An 18,671-nucleotide genomic window follows, 5' to 3' on the forward strand; every position below is an offset into this window, starting at 1 on the left:
TCCCCAGATTAACAAACTGATTGTTATCACTCTTTTGAGCCAGACTACAACAAGAAGGATTTGTAGAAGGACCTTTACATACCAAAACATCCCCAATACTCAAATCACAACATTGATAAGTAAAGTGACCCAAATTCTCTTCGTTAAGCCAAACTGACTTAGCATCTTCAATATTAATGATTTGAATCCATGATCCAAATTTAGACTCTAACCTTACACGAGATGGAAAATATTTGGTTAAACTTAAAAGAACACACACGCTAACTTCTTTACTTAAATCCTCAAATGGAATCAAGTCATGCTTCCAAAACACTCCCAGATAATTCGCTATACACTCAACAATCTCTGGATCTCTATATTCTAAAGGCAATAAAGGAAAGGATATCCAAAATGGCATAAAGCTGCAAACTGCAGGGTCAGGGAAGAAATTTGAAGTCCATGGGATTGTGAATAAACCTGATCCATGACAAAACCAGTTTTTGCATTTTATGAACAATGTCTCTATGACCTTTGGACTCAAACAGAGCAGTGAAAAATCCAGAATTTGGTTCTAATGAGAAGACCTCCTTAATCCTTATCCAATTAGACTTAGCCCACATAAAAATATCTTCAATTTGCAATGCAGAGTTCCAGCACTTACCTATCAGGGCAGTCTCCTTCAACAATATAACATGAGGGGAGATGAGGTTGTCAGGAAATGAAATCGCGATTTCTAGATCCTTCTGAATAGCAATCTTATTTTGCCCTGGGTCTGATCCTATTGGATATAAATCTGACCCATATGCATTTGTTTGCTGTTATTTCCTCCAGACCTTAGTGTAAAATTTATTATTTTTAATTTAATAACTTTTAATATTTATAAATTATTAAAACACTATCTTAAAATGGGGACATGACAGTAGTTATCTTACATTTTTTTAATGTAAGTTAAACTAATATATTAAAATTTAAAACAGACCAAATATAAACTTTCATTAAACAGGCAACCAAATGGATAGTCATGACCTTTCACCCATGCACATATATTAGAGAGGAAAAGCGACAAACAAGAGAGGAGGTCTTCAGCAAAAAAAACACCAGGAATCAGCAAATGAAATTAAAAAACCAAATGCCAGTAAGAAGGGAATTCTGTTTTCATTCTGAACTTTATGTGATTACAATATCGACTGGAGAAAACTTATCTTGCTGGACATGGATCCAAGCACACACTGCAGAGGCAGAGTAAATGTCAAATGGATGGCAATGATACAAGCTCCTTAAGAAAGCTGAAAGGAATAAGGATCAAAGGAAATAGGAATAACTATTCCTCAAAGCGATGGATAAAACCGTACATATATATGGGACAACCATTATTAAACATCATGACAACACAACAGTTGGAGAATGGAAGAATCACACTCCTGGTCACCAACCTCAATTGGGTCCAAGGGAAGGTGATGGGAAAAGTAATACGATTGGAGAAAATTAGAATATCACGAACAAAACATAATGCTCGATCATAGTCTACCGTAATAAGCAAAAGATCAGTTTTTTATTTTTCTGCTGTATAATCTCAGTAATTCAAGCATTGTAGTCTATCATCGGGAGTGTCTGTGCAGATCACATTCACAATACTAAGCAATGATAGTTATGTTGAGGTCATGAGCTTCATCATCTGGGTAAATATCATAGAAGATTATGCATAGGGTGAAAATCCTATACTATTGGTAAATCAACATATAAGTAAAATACTACACTCATGGTAAGTCAGCGAACTACACATGGCTGGAGGAAAATTGAAGATGTCCTTATAGGATCTAACAAAAAAATACAACACCATTACCACATTTATATGTTGCACATCACTATTTGCTAATTCTCTGCATTGAGAGAAGCAATTCAGTAGGTATTATCTTCTGTGGACCATAGATGATATGAATTACAAGGAAATATGGAGTTGAGTGAGATCATCTTGATTATCATCTTGCATGGCCCAACAATGAGCAATGGCCTATTAGTCAAGCTAACGATTATATTATGTAGAGATTATAAATTGGAGAGTAGAAATATTAGAGGAGTCATGAACTCACTAAAGAGCTATATAAATGCAAGGAGAAACAATAAGAAAATAGGATCATAGAATTATGAAGTCTAATAAAAAAACTAGACAGTGAAGAAAAGGTTATACAGATGCTCAATATCAATAGTAGAAAATTGGGAACATTACCAATTGTAGACATTAGAACAGCAAAAGAGAGAATCATATATACTCAGCAATATCATTTAATCAATGAGGCAATAAAGTATTCAGAAGTCTCTATTAAACACACAAAAATCTATTGTAGTGGCATAACTAAAGCCTTTGGACATACACAGATTCATTTCACTTACAAAATAAAATCTACAAATTAAACATTCTTTTGTCAAGAAGATCCAACCAGCATCATAGCAAATGGTACCAACAGATGATTTGAGATCAGTCAAGAGAATAAGTCCACCAATACACAATAATTGAGGAAAGGCAATACAATAGCTTGGGCAAATTTTAGGGCAAGTTAGGAAGGTGACATTACACATGCTTGGGTAAGATGACTTCATTTAGGTGAGTATTGTTACAATACCACCTAGCATATGTCAATTGGCATGTCCTCCTTCAGGGCCTTGTATGGGTATGACATTTTATTATTCATAGACCTGGCATTTGATGGCAGTAACACTCCTTTTGAGCAAAGGAGACGATTCAAAGTTATTAGGATATTCTCAGGGCACTATAAGATAACATCCAACATATGCAAAATCAACTAACATGTATGCAGACAGGCACAAAGTTGAGAGAACAATTCAGGTTGGGGACTTGGTCTTCCTGCACTTACAAGCATACAGGTAGTCATCCTTGAAGGGTAGTGATGCAGAGAAGCTGGAACTGCATTCTTATGGTCTTTATGAGATTCTCAAGAAGATTGGTGAGGCTGCATATCAGTTGGAGCTTTATGAAAGAAGTAAGATTCATAACCTGTTTCATATTTCTTACCTGAAGATGGCATTGGGCCAGCATACTATTGTGTCTCCAGAGCCACCACCATTAGATGCAGAAGGCAATTTAGTCCTAGTTCCTGAAGGCATTACTGATTGGAGAGAGGAAAATGAGAAACAAAGTTGTTTGAGAATACCTAATTATTTGGAAGGACCTATCTATTGAGGATGTGACTTGGGAAGGAGAGGAAATTCTACAACGCCCCAATTTGGGATTGCTAGAGGACCAGCAATCCTGGGAAGGGAGGACTGTCATGTCTTATTCCGAGTCCTAGCCAACAGCAATGGGTGTCTAGCCTTTTTTGTTCCCTTGAGGCTAGAATAAGTAACTAATAAAAGGGAATAGGCGGATAATTAAATATTTGGTCAAAGCTTATGTTATTATAACATATGTAATCATTCATCATAACTTGAGCCCCTATTTTTCAGTCATTGTCGTGGGGCCATATTGAGATGGAGTAGACTTATCTAGCTGCTGACTCAGTTGCTTCCTTGGCAAGTCAGATGGGGATCAAATTGGAAAGTTTCTATTGCATCGAGCAAAGGTGGGAAGAAAGCAGAAAATCCGTCTTTTGGAGCTGCTGGAGCTTATTTGTAGAATTGCATGTGAAGGTGTGGATTCATTCGGATATGGTGTTATATTTCCTCTCTTGAATTTTCCAAAGATTTCTCCAGGATGCAAGCCCTGTGGAGCATCTCTTCTGGATGAAACCTGAGAAGCTTGCGACCTGAGTTACAGCAATCACAAGACGTGAATCATTTGTAGCGCAGTTCATCGTCACTGACATACATACACATCCAATGGCATAGACCTTGTTGCCTGAGCAGTTGACAGCAGTCTGGTCTGGAGTATATCCAGATAGTGCCGGGGGCTGAAATCATCATTCCCAGTTCAATATGGCAGGACACAGCTACTAGTTGGGAAGGCATAGTGATAAGAGCTCACAGACAGCAGTCACTGGCCTTACTGTATCCAGTATTTTGTTATGTCTGCAATTAGCATGATCACCTTAGTTTGTACCTGAAGTCACTAAGCTTAAGTTAAGGCAATATCAGTTTGTATGTAACCACTCATAAATTCTGAGAAATTGCAATTTTTATCAGAATCACTTTAATCATGTAATAATGAAATCAGTTATTGCAAGAAGCATCGTAATTGTGTTGTTATTAGTTTGCTTGGGAAAGTTCTACTGATTTTGCAAAATTAGTTAGGACATTTCACCTGAAGACTGTATTAATCTGTTTTTGACTGAAATGGGGCTAAACAAAACTTTGGGTAATTATATAATTGTCATTATTACTCAATAATGTGACAAAATAAACTTTTAAATCACCACTCCATTCAAGAAATTTAAAAAAAGGAATTACTCTTTCAAACACCCTCCTACAGTTGTTGGCATGCTTATTCCTCTTTTTTGATCTCCATATTTTACTCTCCATTGTATGAATTGCATATTCCACCCAATGTATAATTATTTTTATTTTCAGATTCCTGCTGATTGCTGTCATATTATGTTTTAGCCTTGTTTAGTATCTGATTTATTGAATTTAATATTGTTAGGCCTCCGTTTGAGGGTTACATGTCAAGACTATCTGCTTAAAGAAATTCCTACACGGTCATAAAGTGATTCCTTAATATGTTATTGATGATTGTCATATTGTGATTCCTTAATATGTTATTGATGATTGCTTTGTGATTTTATGTTACTGTTGTCTGGAAGTGAAGACTGTTCCAGGGGTGCTATATTAATTACACATTCCCAGAGTTTGTACATTGTATGCAAAGTTCAAATGAGTTTGTATGTAATTTATTTGGACATGATATCAGGTTGGGGGAACAACAGATAATATTGAGGAGACTTGTGCAATGTTCACAACTCGGGCAATGAAGCTTAGTTCACCCCTAAGGACTACTCATCAGCTTGACAACTGTACAGAAGGCTGGTGAGTTACTGTTATGAAAATCGACATAATATTCTTTTATTTCCCATGTATATTATATCACGTTTGACAGGTACTTAAATAAAGTGGTGGAGACAGTAGAAAGAAGTTAAACAGTTTAACTGTGTAAAACTGCCTCTCCAACTGTTTAACCTAATCAGTGTAATACATTTATTATTAATGTAATACACTATACTAACAGTTACCTCAACACAATGTTCATATAAGCTAGGTGCAAAGAGACCATAATTTGGACATTTTAGTCAAATTAAGTTAAAGTATTAAATAATAATGTTACTTTTGTTTCTGGCAGTGTTGTTCTTTCTAAATCTGCAGAATTCTCTGCGGCGTTTCACACAAAGCTTCGGGTTTGCCCATTACCTTATTCCATGTACAATCTAGAATTGATCAATATCTCTGCCAAGATCTTTACTTATTTGGAGCCTAATTTGTGATTTCAATTTAATACTTACCATTTGATGCTCTACTTGTCAAATAAATCAACCAGTTTGTTGGTGTGAAACAGGAGAAACAAGTCAAGAAGTTATATCTTGCATTAACTGCTGCACCTGTTCCACATGGGATAATGTCCCATTATATGTGCCCAGATAATTTTGCTCCTCGAGTTCTTTCTAAAGGTAAAATATTAAGGCTAAAATGGTTATTCTTCTAGATTTGATGCTTATATCACCTGTGCTTATGGAATTATAGTCCTTTTGCTCTAAGATAACCATTTTTGAGAAGATAAACATTAGATGCCAAGCAAGTAGAAGTTCCTTACTATTACAATATCGATTTATAAGATGTCATACAACATTATCAATTTTTTAAGTAGGAAGACGATTCACTTTATTGCAGAGCCCTATAAAGGATGGCGATTGTGTCAACTTGAGGTACTGGAATGCAAAGAGATACCTTGGCCGGATGCTGCTATTGAAGCCCAGTATGGCATTGAAGACTGTGGGTGGTCCCCAAGAGACGTTGGATACGAATGCAAAATAAAGCTATTGACAGGGAGGACACATCAGGTGCTACATGGTTTCCATATTTATTTTGCTCTCAACTGCTTAGAATTAGATTAATCGTAGTTTGAGTTTGTCGGCTATTTCTTTGCTTGTAGTTTTTTCGTCGACATGAAATAAATCAGCCATTGAACTCACCTTATTGAATGAGAAGAAAGTCCAGTTCATAGTATTGTTCCATGAGAAATTTTTAATTAAATTTTTCATACAGTTCTTACATAAGACCTCATGTTTGAGAAAAGCTTGTTTCTGATTTGATATTAATCATATTGTTAGTGTAAGCAGGGATAATTAAATATATCTGAAATTTTCCATTATAAAATAACCTGCTTCGCCATAAGTCTTGCTGCCGCCATTTGCCTATTCTATATCTGAACTCTCGACACAGTTCAATTTTCTTGGTAAAGAAATATGGTATTGAAATACAACTGCACAAATGACGTATAATTTTGTTTTGGTGTTTGAAAAATAATCTGTCAATTTATGGGATACTCTCAAGTTTTCCTGCAAAATTGCTGGTTTACAAACTCATTCAACTTGGGTATGAATAAGGAAATACATTTCCTTGGAGGAAAAGCTTATATATATAGCATAGCTACGAGACTCAGCAAGCTGATTTTGGCAATCAAATTTGGTAAATTGAAAATTATAAAATATAAAGAATTTATAAGGATTTGAAGTATAACTATTAGTGAAATAGGATTGATTAAACTATTTTGTAACTTGTAATAGTACTTGTGGATAGTTTATGTGTTTTCCGAGTTACTATACTAGTGAATATATATGAGATCAAAGAGGCATGTCTCTTGAAGATACATGTCTCTTTAATATATTAACTTACATTAGTTATAGTTATAAAACAAGTACAATATACCCTCAATATATTATAATAGTAATATAACAAGATACACACCCACACCCACACACACTTAAGTTAATTATTTCATATATAATATTTGCCATATATTATTTATATATCTCATATATATAATATAATTTATCCGACAAAATTATAATATTAACACTCCCTCTTAATAAAGAAGGATAAAACACATAGATATTACACCATAGGTAATATTTCAAGAATAATACATATAGGAAATCTTTGATCAGAAGATTTCTAGAATATGATATTATATAAGTATTGACCTATCAGAATATCAATACATGATATTCATCAATTACTATTTGATATCATATTAGGTAACATGAGCATTGGCCTATCAGAGCATCAATCAAATGACATTCACCAAGTACTCTGAGTAATGGCCTGTCAGAACATCAACTAAATGATATTCACCAAGTACTCAATGCCGTAATGGCCTATCAGAATATCAAGGCAAGATATTCACCAAGTACCTAAAATATATCTATACAAACAACTTGTAGATAGTCAAATTAATGACATCTAACACCTAGTTGTTGATTTATGAGATAAAGCCTTTCATGATTTATTTCAACAATTACACAAAATGTATATCATGATACAAGTTATTGTAAGGTCGTCACCTTTCAATAACTTCTCCTAATACAAGTGATAATCATTTAGAAGTCATCACTTCTTCATGATGTACACAAGGGATAGGCTCATACATGTATGACATCAAAAGTTTGCATGAATGAGATGACCCTCACTATATGAGTCACTAAAAGTAACAATACTAGAGAGTGGCCACTCATCAAATACTTGACATGAAACAAGACTAATTCTTATGCAATGGATAATGACAAAAATTCAAGAAAGTGATTCAATTGCAAGTACTATATTTTATTAACAATCCAGAAGAGTAACTGAGTCTGAAAATTACAACTGAACAATATTAGGAAAGGAACCTGATAAATTCTGGCAATAAGAACAGTCATAAGAACTTGAGATTACATTAGCTTCCAAGATGATGGCACTCGTTCTGATGGTAATCCTGTCAACAAGTCTCGACTTTGTGATTGACGTCCCTCTGCTATTGCCGTAGAACCAGAACTACGCACTGGTCATTACATAATTTACTCCAGATTTCGCTTGTCATTGCTGTATTAGTCGTAGGGTTCAGGAATGCTTTTTTTTAAAACCCGACTCGTTATCGGGGCTGCCGAATTGGTGGAAAAAATGGAAACGCGATTTTCTGAATGACGCCCGATCTGTGCATTCGCCGGTTTTAGGAGGATAGAACTTGGAATCGTCTGTATTTTAGGTGAACGATTTCCGCCCCTTGTATTTGCGATTTCGGCATGCTCGATTTCCCTGACAAAGCTGTTCCCCGACTTCTGATCCTTCCTTAAAGCCTACGACCTGTTTTAGTGTAAATACGCTTCGATCCTTAAGGCAATCGATATTCAGGATGCTTCATAATAATGATCTAGAGTCGCAAATTCCTGCTTTGAGACCTGTTTGTTCTTCCTTCATAATAGACCAATACTGCCAACCGTTTCTATGTAGTGATTCTTGCAAATGGCCTTAGGCCCGAATGTTTGCCCTGATGAAATGACTGCAGCGTCACCTCCAATGTGCAACCCTTCGTAAGATATTTCACTTCCTCAATTATGCAGATCCAAGGAAGTTTTCGTTCCCAAGGACCTAATGGTAATTTGCAGACCAGTGACTACAAATTGCCCTGATTGAAATATAAATTGAATCCTCAAAACTGCTTGTCCCAAATGGGTGCCTCTTGTCCTCTATTTATTCACTTTTTTTGAGAAGTCGCTGGAAACCTCCAAAACAACTTATTATAATGTTTTTAATTATTAATTAACTTTATAAAATTAAATAAATAACTTTATAAAGTTAAAGTACAATCTCAATTCGACATTAAACAAGTAGGCCCCACTTACTGGATAATAACTTTCTGATAGCAAGAATGTAATCATCTGTCAACTGAATGACTTTCTTTCCAAACTCATTTGCCTACGAGAGCCAATGATAGGCAAATCCCCGGTAGAAGTTAGTTTGCTAGAAAGGGGACATGACAGTCCGCCCTTCCTGAAATTGCTTGTCCTCAAGCAATCTCAAAGCTGGATGCTGCAAAATTGTTTTATTTTCCCAAGTGGCATCTTCAACTGGTAGATCTCTCTATTTAACCAAATATTCCCTGATTACCCTTCTGCGGAGCTGTTTTTCCTTGCTTTCCAAAATGAATTCCGGCACTAAGATCAATTTCCCTTCATCATCCAGAGGAGCTAATACTGTAGAAGGTACCACATTCTGCCCCAGTGCCTTTTTGAGGCGCGACACATGAAACACATTATATACTTTGCTATCTGCTGGAAGCTCAAGTTCATAAGCCATTTCCCCTATTCGTCTGGTGATCCTGAAAGGCCCATAATATCTAGGCTTAAGCTTTTTTGACCCACTTCTTTTAAGAGTAGATTGCCGAAAGGGTTGAAGCATGAGGTAAACCATGTCACCAACCTCAAAGCTTCTCTCAGTTCTCTTTTGATCTACATACTGCTTATATTGATTCTGTGCCCAAGCAATGTTATCCTGAAGAGTGCTAATAATATCTTTACTTTCTTGAATCAAATCTCCGGCATGTGGAACCCGAATATCCCCCATCAGCAAATCAATAAAACTCGGTGCATCATACCCATATAATGCTCGAAAGGGTGTTATCTGAATTGACATGTGAAAAGTGGTATTGTAACAATATTCACACAAATAAATCCATCTTACCCATGCCTTCTGCTGATCAGCCACGTAGTTCCTCAAGTAGCCTTCCACCCTCTTGTTTACTATCTCCATCTGTCCATCAGTCTGCGGGTGATAACTAGTACTGGGTGTGAGCTCAATGCCACATAATCGAAACACCTCCTTCCAGAAATGACTCAAGAATCTGCTATCCCTGTCACTGACAATACTACGGGGTATCCCATGTAACCTGAGAACTTCTCTGAAGAATATCTCGGCTACCTGTACTGCTGTATAAGTCATGGTGATGGGAAAGAAATGAGCATATTTCGTTAGTCTATCTACCACCACATAAATGCAATCACGTCCCTGAGCCTTGGGCAACCCTGTAATGAAATCCATGGATATGCATTCCCACTTCTGTCTCGGGATGGGAAGTGGCTGTAGGTGTCCTGCTGGGAAGGTGTGCTCTTGTTTATTCTGTTGACAAACGGAACACTCACGAACATACTGCAAAACATCCTTCTTGAGTCCTTTCCATGTAAACCGTTCCCGCACCTGTCTATATGTTTTAAAGTACCCGGGATGACCAGCTATGGGTGAATCATGAAGAGCCCACATAATAGACTGTTTCACCTTCGATCCTGGGACTAAAAGAATCCTGCTCTTGTAAATGATCAAGTCATCCACAAGTGAATACCTAGTATCGACAATTGTCCCACCAACTATCCCAGATGACCAAGAGTCTCTAACATATTCTGCAATAATCAAATGCTTCCAATCCTCAGAGATCTCAATCATCGAACTAAGGTGCGGCCTGCGTGACAAGGCGTCTGCTACCACATTCTGAGTGCCCTTAACATATGATATATCAAAGTCATATGCTTGTAGCTTACTCACCCATTTCTGCTGTCTATCATTGAGATCTCTTTGCCCAAGGAAATGTCTCAAACTGTTGTGGTCAGTTTTTATACAAAACTTACCACCTACTAAATACTGCCTGAACTTAGCTAATGCATGCATGGTAGCTAACATCTCCTTGTCGTAAATGTTGAATGTTTTCTCTGGCCCACGGAGTTTCTTGCTCTCATATGCAATTGGGTGTTTGTCCTGCATCAAAACAGCCCCAATACCATCTCCTGAGGCATCACACTGAAGTTCAAATGGCTTCGAGAAATCGGGCAATGCTAGTACCGGGCATGAAGTCATGATCTCCTTAAATCTATCAAAACAAGCTTGTGCCTTTGCTGTCCAAACAAAATCTCCCTTCTTAAGAAAATCTGTCATAGGAGCCGCATGTTGTGAATATCCGCAAACAAATCTGCGATAAAAGCCACATAAACCAAGGAATCCTCTTAGCTGAGTTAGGTTCTCAGGAATAGGCCACTCCACAATAGCACGAATCTTATTAGGATCGATCCGTACTCCTTCTCTACTGATAATATGACCTAAGTATAATAACTCAGTCATGCCCAAATCATATTTGGACTCTTTGGCATACAAGGACAATGCCTGCAAGGTATTCAATACTGTCTCTAAATGCTCCATATGCTCACGCCATGTCCGACTGTATACCAAGATATCGTCAAAGAAAACCAACACAAATTTCCTCAGCTGATGATGGAAGACCTTATTCATGGTGGATTGGAAAGTAGCTGGTGCATTGGTCAACCCGAATGGCATCACTACAAATTCAAAGTGTCCACAATGACATTGGAAGGCAGTCTTCTCTATGTCTTGTTCTCTGACTCTAATCTGGTGGTAACCCGATCTCAAGTCTATCTTACTGAAATAGCATGCCCCATGTAGTTTATCTATCAGCTCATCAATTCGTGGAATGGGATATCTATTTTTAATAGTCTTCTTATTCAGCATTCTGTAATCAATGCACATCCGAAGAGAACCATCTTTCTTCTTTACCAGAACTACTGAAGAAGCAAAAGGAGACTTACTAGGTCTAATGTGTCCCATTGCGAGAAGCTCCTTGATGGTTTTTTCTATTTCGTCTTTGAGCCTGTTTGGATGCCTGTATGGAGTGATCATAACTGGTTTAGCACCTTCTTCTAATTCGATGATGTGCTCAATCCCTCTATCAGGTGGTGTACCAGGTGGAATATCATTGAATACCTTACAACACTTTTCCCTTAATATCTGGATGTCTGGATGATATTCCTTTTTTTGTTGTTCCTCCTTTGTAGGCATGAGAGTACACACTGCTGCCCATTCCATATCGTTATGCCTCACCAATCTTTCCAATCTTTTGAGAGAAATAGTTCGGATATCACTATTCCTGATAGCTCTCAACACATGTTGCTTCCCATCTACCTCAAACTTGATCTCCATGTCCTTGAGACGAAAAGTGACTTCGCCTAATAAACGTAACCATGCCATACCCAAGACGATATCCAAGTCGCCCATATTGACCACATGGTAATCTGCTTTAAACTCATAATTATTCAGTCGTAAAGGCATGTCTCTGACCATTCTATTGCACTTAAGAGTGTACCCATCGGCAACCTGTACTCGGAGACCCTCAAACTCCTCTATCTTGATTCCACGGCGCTCAACCAATCATGCATCAATGAAGTTGTGTGTAGCACCTGTATCAACCAATGTGATCACCTTCTGTCCTGCTAGAACACCACGTAACCTAAAAGATCCCTCCTGTTGGATACTAGACAAACGCCCCTACTGTAAATGTAACTCAATTTCTTCCTTTTGTTCTGAATTTCCTGTTTCTCCTTCAGGTTCTGAACTACTGCGATCATCCTCATTTGCCGTATTATCAGAATCTGATCCTTCATAATATGCCCACATAACTCTGTTGGCCTTCCCTTTAGGTCTCAGAGGACAATCATGGTCCCTGTCATATGGGCCTTTGCAATAGAAGCATAGTTTCTTTCTGCGCAAATCGTTTAATGCTTCTGCGTCCAAGGGTGTAGTGGATTTTCCTTTGGTTTCAATATTCTTCCCTTTATTCTTATCAAACTTCTTATTGTCTCTGAAAGAAGTAGTACTCTTGGAAGTGAACCTACTAGAAGGTGCTGTTAGCTCCATACTCCGCGCTTTCCTCATGGCCTCCTGAAATGTCGGTGGATCAAAAGCCTTAATCCACCCCTTGAGGGGTTCGGACAATCCTTCTGTGAATAGGATAACCAACCGTCTCTCAGACACATCCTGTACCATAATTGACAACCTCTGAAATTCACTAATATAAACCTCCAAATTGCCTGACTGTCTTAACTGAGCGAGGTCGCGGAAATAAATCTCTGGATCCTTTTTATCAAAACGTTCAACCAATCTGTCCACAAAGTCCTGGTAAGATGTCACCTGATTGTGCTGCAACGTAACCATCCCGTGTGACCACCAATCATGAGCTGCTCCCTCCAAATGCAAAGTGGCATATCTGATGGCATCTATTTCTGACATAGGCCTCAATGCCAGGAATGTGTCCAACTTGTGAACCCAAGCCTATGCTGTCATCTGACCACTACCATTGAAAGATGGTAAAGTGAGTTTGCTAATAGCTCGCTGCAACTCACTATCATGACCTCCTCTAGTCCTCCTAATCTGACGGCTGCTCCTCATATGCTCTCTCCTTTGGTTCAGGTAGCGGTCAAAATTCAATAGTTTACGCACATGCAAGGGTAATGCTTGCCATTCAGCAGTAGCAGCTCTGAGATCATCCTGAAAATCATCTGGCAATTCGTCTTCTCCTATCTCCTGAGCCTCCTCCCTTAGGAAAGTGGGACGAGTAGGCCTATTTGCTGTCCATGATCTGCGCCTAGGAGCACCCTGTGAGCCTGCCACACTTCTATTATCGTGATTAGGTGTACCTCTACGTTGTTCATGAATCCTAGGCTGAACAACTCTCTCCATTATGGTAGTCAAAGCTTGTAGTGACTGAGCTATTTCTTGCTGTCCGGTAGTCATGATTCTGTAAAACTCTCTGGCTTCATCGTCATCAATTCTGGGAAATCTAGGGGGACTCTGTGACTGTCTCTCACCCATATCTCTGCCCTTAAATATTGTTCTCCTGCGAATATAATATCTGGAATATGGTTGCATAAAATATTCTACCCAACAGGATGGCAGGAGTACTGCTTTGATACCACTGAGATGACCCTCACTATATGAGTCACTAAAAGTCACAATACTGGAGAGTGGCTACTCATCAAATACTTGACATGAAACAAGACTAATTCTTATGCAATGGATAATGACAAAAATTCAGGAAAGTGATTCAATTGCAAGTACTATATTTTATTAACAATCCAGAAGAGTAACTGAGTCTGAAAATTACAACTGAACAATATTAGGAAAGGAACCTGATAAATTTTGGCAATAAGAACAGTCATAAGAACCTGAGATTACATTAGCTTCCAAGATGATGGCACTCGTTCTGATGGTAATCCTGTCAACAAGTCTCGATTTTGTGATTGACGTCCCTCTGCTATTGCCATAGAACCAAAACTACGCACTGGTCATTACATAATTTACTCTAGATTTCGCCTGTTACTGCTGTATTAGTCTTAGGGTTCAGGAATGCTTTTTTTTAAAACCCGACTCGTTACTGCGGCTGTCGAATTGGTGGAAAAAATGGAAATGCAATTTTCTGAATGACGCCCGATCTATGGATTCGCCGGTTTTAGGAGGATAGAACTTGGAATCATCTGTATTTTAGGTGAACGATTTCCGCCCCTTGTATTTGCGATTTCGGCATGCTCGATTTCCCTGACAAAGTCGTTCCCCGACTTCTGATCCTTCCTTAAAGCCTGCGACCTGTTTTAGGGTAAATACACTTCGATCCTTAAGGCAATCGATATTCAGGATGCTTCATAATAATGATCTAGAGTCGCAAATTCCTGCTTTGAGACCTGTTTGTTCTTCCTTCTTCATAATAGACCAATACTGCCAACCGTTTCTATGTAGTGATTCTTGCAAATGGCCTTAGGCCCGAATGTTTGCCCTGATGAAATGACTGCAGCATCACCTCCAATGTGCAACCCTTCAGAAGATATTTCACTTCCTCAGTTATGCAGATCCAAGGAAGTTTTCGTTCCCAAGGACCTAATGGTAATTTGCAGACCAGTGACTACAAATTGCCCCGATTGAAATATAAATCGAATCCTCAAAACCGCTTGTCCCAAATGGGTGCCTCTTGTCCTCTATTTATTCACTTTTTTTGAGAAGTCGCTGGAAACCTCCAGAACAACTTATTATAATGTTTTTAATTATTAGTTAACTTTATAAAATTAAATAAATAACTTTATAAAGTTAAAGTACAATCTCAATTCGACATTAAACAAGTAGGCCCCACTTACTGGATAATAACTTTCTGAGAGCAAGAATGTAATCATCTGTCAACTGAATGACTCTCTTTCCAAACTCATTTGCCTACGAGAGCCGATGATAGGCAAATCCCTGGTAGAAGTTAGTTTGCTAGAAAGGGGACATGACAATGAAGTCTCCATGAATACTTTTCATCTTCTTGTCAAGGTTACTAATAAAGTGTTAAAGCTCCCTCTTAGTTTGATATCAACTTTTCTGACCTCTTAGCACAAGGTTCTCTCCGATGAAGTATCAGACTTCCTTTGAATTTGTTATCATCCTTCTAACCTCTTGGTAGCAAGTCATGTCATGCTTCCCTAGTTCAATGGGTATCCTGATAGCATAAGGCCTTCCAGCCGACATACATGAGACTTTATCCCATGAATCATAGTCCTTTAGCTGTTATAGTTTCTGACTGGTGTTGAATCCATCAACAAGGTCAACTCCTTCTGAACCAAGATGATAAAAAGTTTGATTTGAAGCATTTTTTATTTTTTGCTCCCTCTCTTTCTCCAAGGTTGCCTCTAATGAACTGTCAGACTTCCTCTCATAATCATAATCATGAAGGATATTCCCTTAAAGGTCCTCACATTATCCAAACTAATCATCAGATGATTCGTGAATCCTAAATCACAACTTCTTTGGAGCTACTATCATAAGATTGAGTCTGCACAATATTTGGTAGCATGCCTAATGTTCCAATCTTCTTTCCTGCAAGTACATCCTCAAAGACAAAGGAAAATATTAAGGCAAATATACAAATGACTCTTTATAGCACATATAGAAGTACAAATAAGAGAGAGACTACAATGAGTAGATAAGTGTAATACTAAATGATAATAAATACATATCTACGCATCCTTGATACGAGTTTGCTAAAATGAAGGTCCATATCTGAAAATGTCTTCTTAGTTTGTTTTAGAGACGTTTCCTCTTTTGAATCAGCTCCTCACTAAGGATGGTTCAAGTGGGAATGAAATATTGTTTATTATTTCTCCCCCACAATATAAAATTCCCACTTTTATATCATCAAACAATTTTGTATCACATTAAATATGGCACACTTAAGCTGCTTCAATGAAGGTTCGACCACCTTACAAGCAAATTGAAGTAATAATTTTCATGAATCATGCAATAGTCATAAATCTCCCAAAATCCGATAATCCATGCGGAGATCCTTAGTAAGTCATAATAGATCACCAAATCATATTGATACAACCCATGCCTTACACTTAGTAGACTTGTTAAATCACCGGGATAAGATGAACACTGTTATAATGGTTGCATCAATTTATGGAGCAATAATAATCAACCAGATTGGCTATGTCAATCAATCAATCAATGTCTCCATACACAAATCAAGATATTGTTCATGCAATACATTGTTGGTACATGATAATTCTTCAAGGTTGATGGAAGTGTCTTTATATTTCCACAATAGAAGCTACAAATTAAAAAAGTTATAACTCGAGCGAGTTATTGTATATATTGACTTTATACCTCCGTCTTTAATTGACTTTATCAATTCCTACATTTAAAGAAGTCAATCTGAGTCACTGATTCCAAAATCAATTAGCCATGATGTACTTATAAGGCACAAATAGGATGTGCGGCTTAACCCATTGGCATCACGTTAAATCCATGATGATGCCAAACATTAACTTTTATTGATGTCCATTTGTTTGAAAGCCAAAATATTTCCTATTGCTGAGTAGAGGAATTGGTAGATTATATCTCCCAGATGACTAAGTAATTTATGTCAGAATTAGGTGGTCATAGTGAAATGATTAAACAATCTTATAGATGGATATTCGATAGCTTTTTCACCATATAACATTGTGCCCCATGTATTTCGATTTATTTTTTCGCTGACTGGGATGGATTAAGTAATGAATGCCTTGAGAAAATATATATATCTTTTGATGGCTTGCTTTTACATATATCATAGTTGTACAGCCCACATGAGGGGAATAAGGCTGAATGAAATAACAGGGGTGACCTGTAAGGGGTGTGACCTAATAGCATAAAGTATGCCATTTAATACCACTTGTACAGACAATGAGATTTGGACTAGATGGCAGGTAGATTTGGAAGTTCTCTCCTTATTGTTCTTTTCACTCCACAATTATTTGGAATGACTCATTTCGTACCCATCCTCACGTGATACTTGCCGTTAAGAACATACTCCACGTCTTCGTTGATTTCAATTGTTCTTCCCATGGTGGCGATAACGATTTGCTTCATTACCCACAGCAATCCCTATGTTCTCTTCCACGTCAGTTCCTGCATTGACGGACCAGTTCGTGGCATTAATGAGAATCCACCACCTCTAGCCAGATTTCCACTTTGATTATCCACGCAGGTTGAAAGTCTTTTCCTCAACTCCCTATCTCCCATAAAGCTACTCAAGGAACTGCTTTGGCTAAAGGCCCTAAAATTATCATATATTTAAACACTCACTTCTGCCATTTGGATGGCAGTGGAGATATATTTTCTGCATCATCAACGAAGAGAGACCGCAGAGTTTCATAATGCTTCTCAACCATGATTCCAACTGCAGTTGCTAAATATGTAGCCCTTAGAGATGGATGCTCTCTTCTGGATGGTACCTTTTTTTTTATTTCCTAGAAAGCAAGTCGTAATCAACACTGCACACCATCTAGATATCAAATTATATGATGCCAATCCACCAATACATCAACTTCTGCTTGTTTCAACTGACCATATATAACAAGCCACTTCATTCACCATATCATTTGCTTCATTTGTTATTCCTGTCTCTACTTTAGACTTCAACTCCTTTTCTTCTTCACCATGACAGTATTCAGATTTACATGGAAAATGACCCACCTATGCGGACTTGCTGTTGCTTAGATGCACATTGATTCTGGAAGTAGGAATACCACATCAATCTCAATCTCTATGCTTCCAAGGTTCCACAAGCAAAGAGACATAACTGGTAGCGATCACTGTCTTCTTCCTCAACAATGATTCCTCACTGAGACCATCACAAATCGAAGAAAACATAATTCACAGAATAGGCTTGCACACAAAAATATTTCTTCCCCCAAGTATAATCTTATTAATACTCAGCCTTTGTGTGTCACTGCTTTTAAATGACAAGAACTGATATTGATACATTCACGACAATATAGGTAATATGCATCAAACCTTTGAATAATTCGCTGTCAGACTGAATCAGGACCCACCAAATAAAGTTCTTAAGTATAATATATTTACAATATATCAGACTTTGCTGAGGCTATTTATCTTAGTGTTGCAATTCCTTGTTCATTCTGCAGTCTAACTTCAGTAATATTTAGTTTTGTTAGACTCCAGTCTTATATATCAAAGCCCAACTATAATTATTAATCCTCAAATCTAAACTTTGTTGGTAGAAATTATGTTCATCGCGTCCACAAAACAAAATGTTTTTAGAGTGAAATGACAATTCAGAACCTTCAAGAACCTGAAACTAGTTTGACAGTGAAATAAGTTGGTCACAAGAATTCTCACACCAATATTAATATAACTGATGGTGCTAAGGAAATAGGTGCAGAATGTTAATATTCACTCTCTTATATGATTTTATTTCAATTGCGAAACATTATTGAAGTTTTCTAAGAATTTATTTCCCATAGAGAGATGAAGGAAGCCAAATGATATTCACAGCAATGAAAATAAATTCAATAAGTATCTGCACCCTTTATCAAACTAAATAATATTTGGGCTCAATAAATTTCTCT

General features: G+C 37.4%; 1 protein-coding gene across 3 annotated transcripts in view; it reads left to right on the forward strand.

Annotated features, from left to right (window-relative positions):
• LOC149556613 (Pseudouridine synthase family protein) overlaps positions 1-18,671 on the forward strand; it is a 170,103-nt gene that overhangs the window by 110,045 nt on the left and 41,387 nt on the right. For all 3 annotated transcript variants that reach the window (XM_089831008.1, XM_089831007.1, XM_089831009.1), the window contains exons 5-8: positions 4,841-4,956; positions 5,267-5,321; positions 5,480-5,591; positions 5,812-5,981. In XM_089831008.1, coding sequence (XP_089687134.1) covers positions 4,841-4,956; positions 5,267-5,321; positions 5,480-5,591; positions 5,812-5,981 — 453 coding nt within the window. The remainder of the gene's footprint in view (positions 1-4,840; positions 4,957-5,266; positions 5,322-5,479; positions 5,592-5,811; positions 5,982-18,671) is intronic.

The sequence above is a fragment of the Cupressus sempervirens genome, chromosome 5 (assembly GCF_028749045.1).
Source record: "Cupressus sempervirens isolate cs-2001-9-10 chromosome 5, ASM2874904v1, whole genome shotgun sequence".
NCBI classification, from domain to species: Eukaryota; Viridiplantae; Streptophyta; class Pinopsida; order Cupressales; family Cupressaceae; genus Cupressus; species Cupressus sempervirens.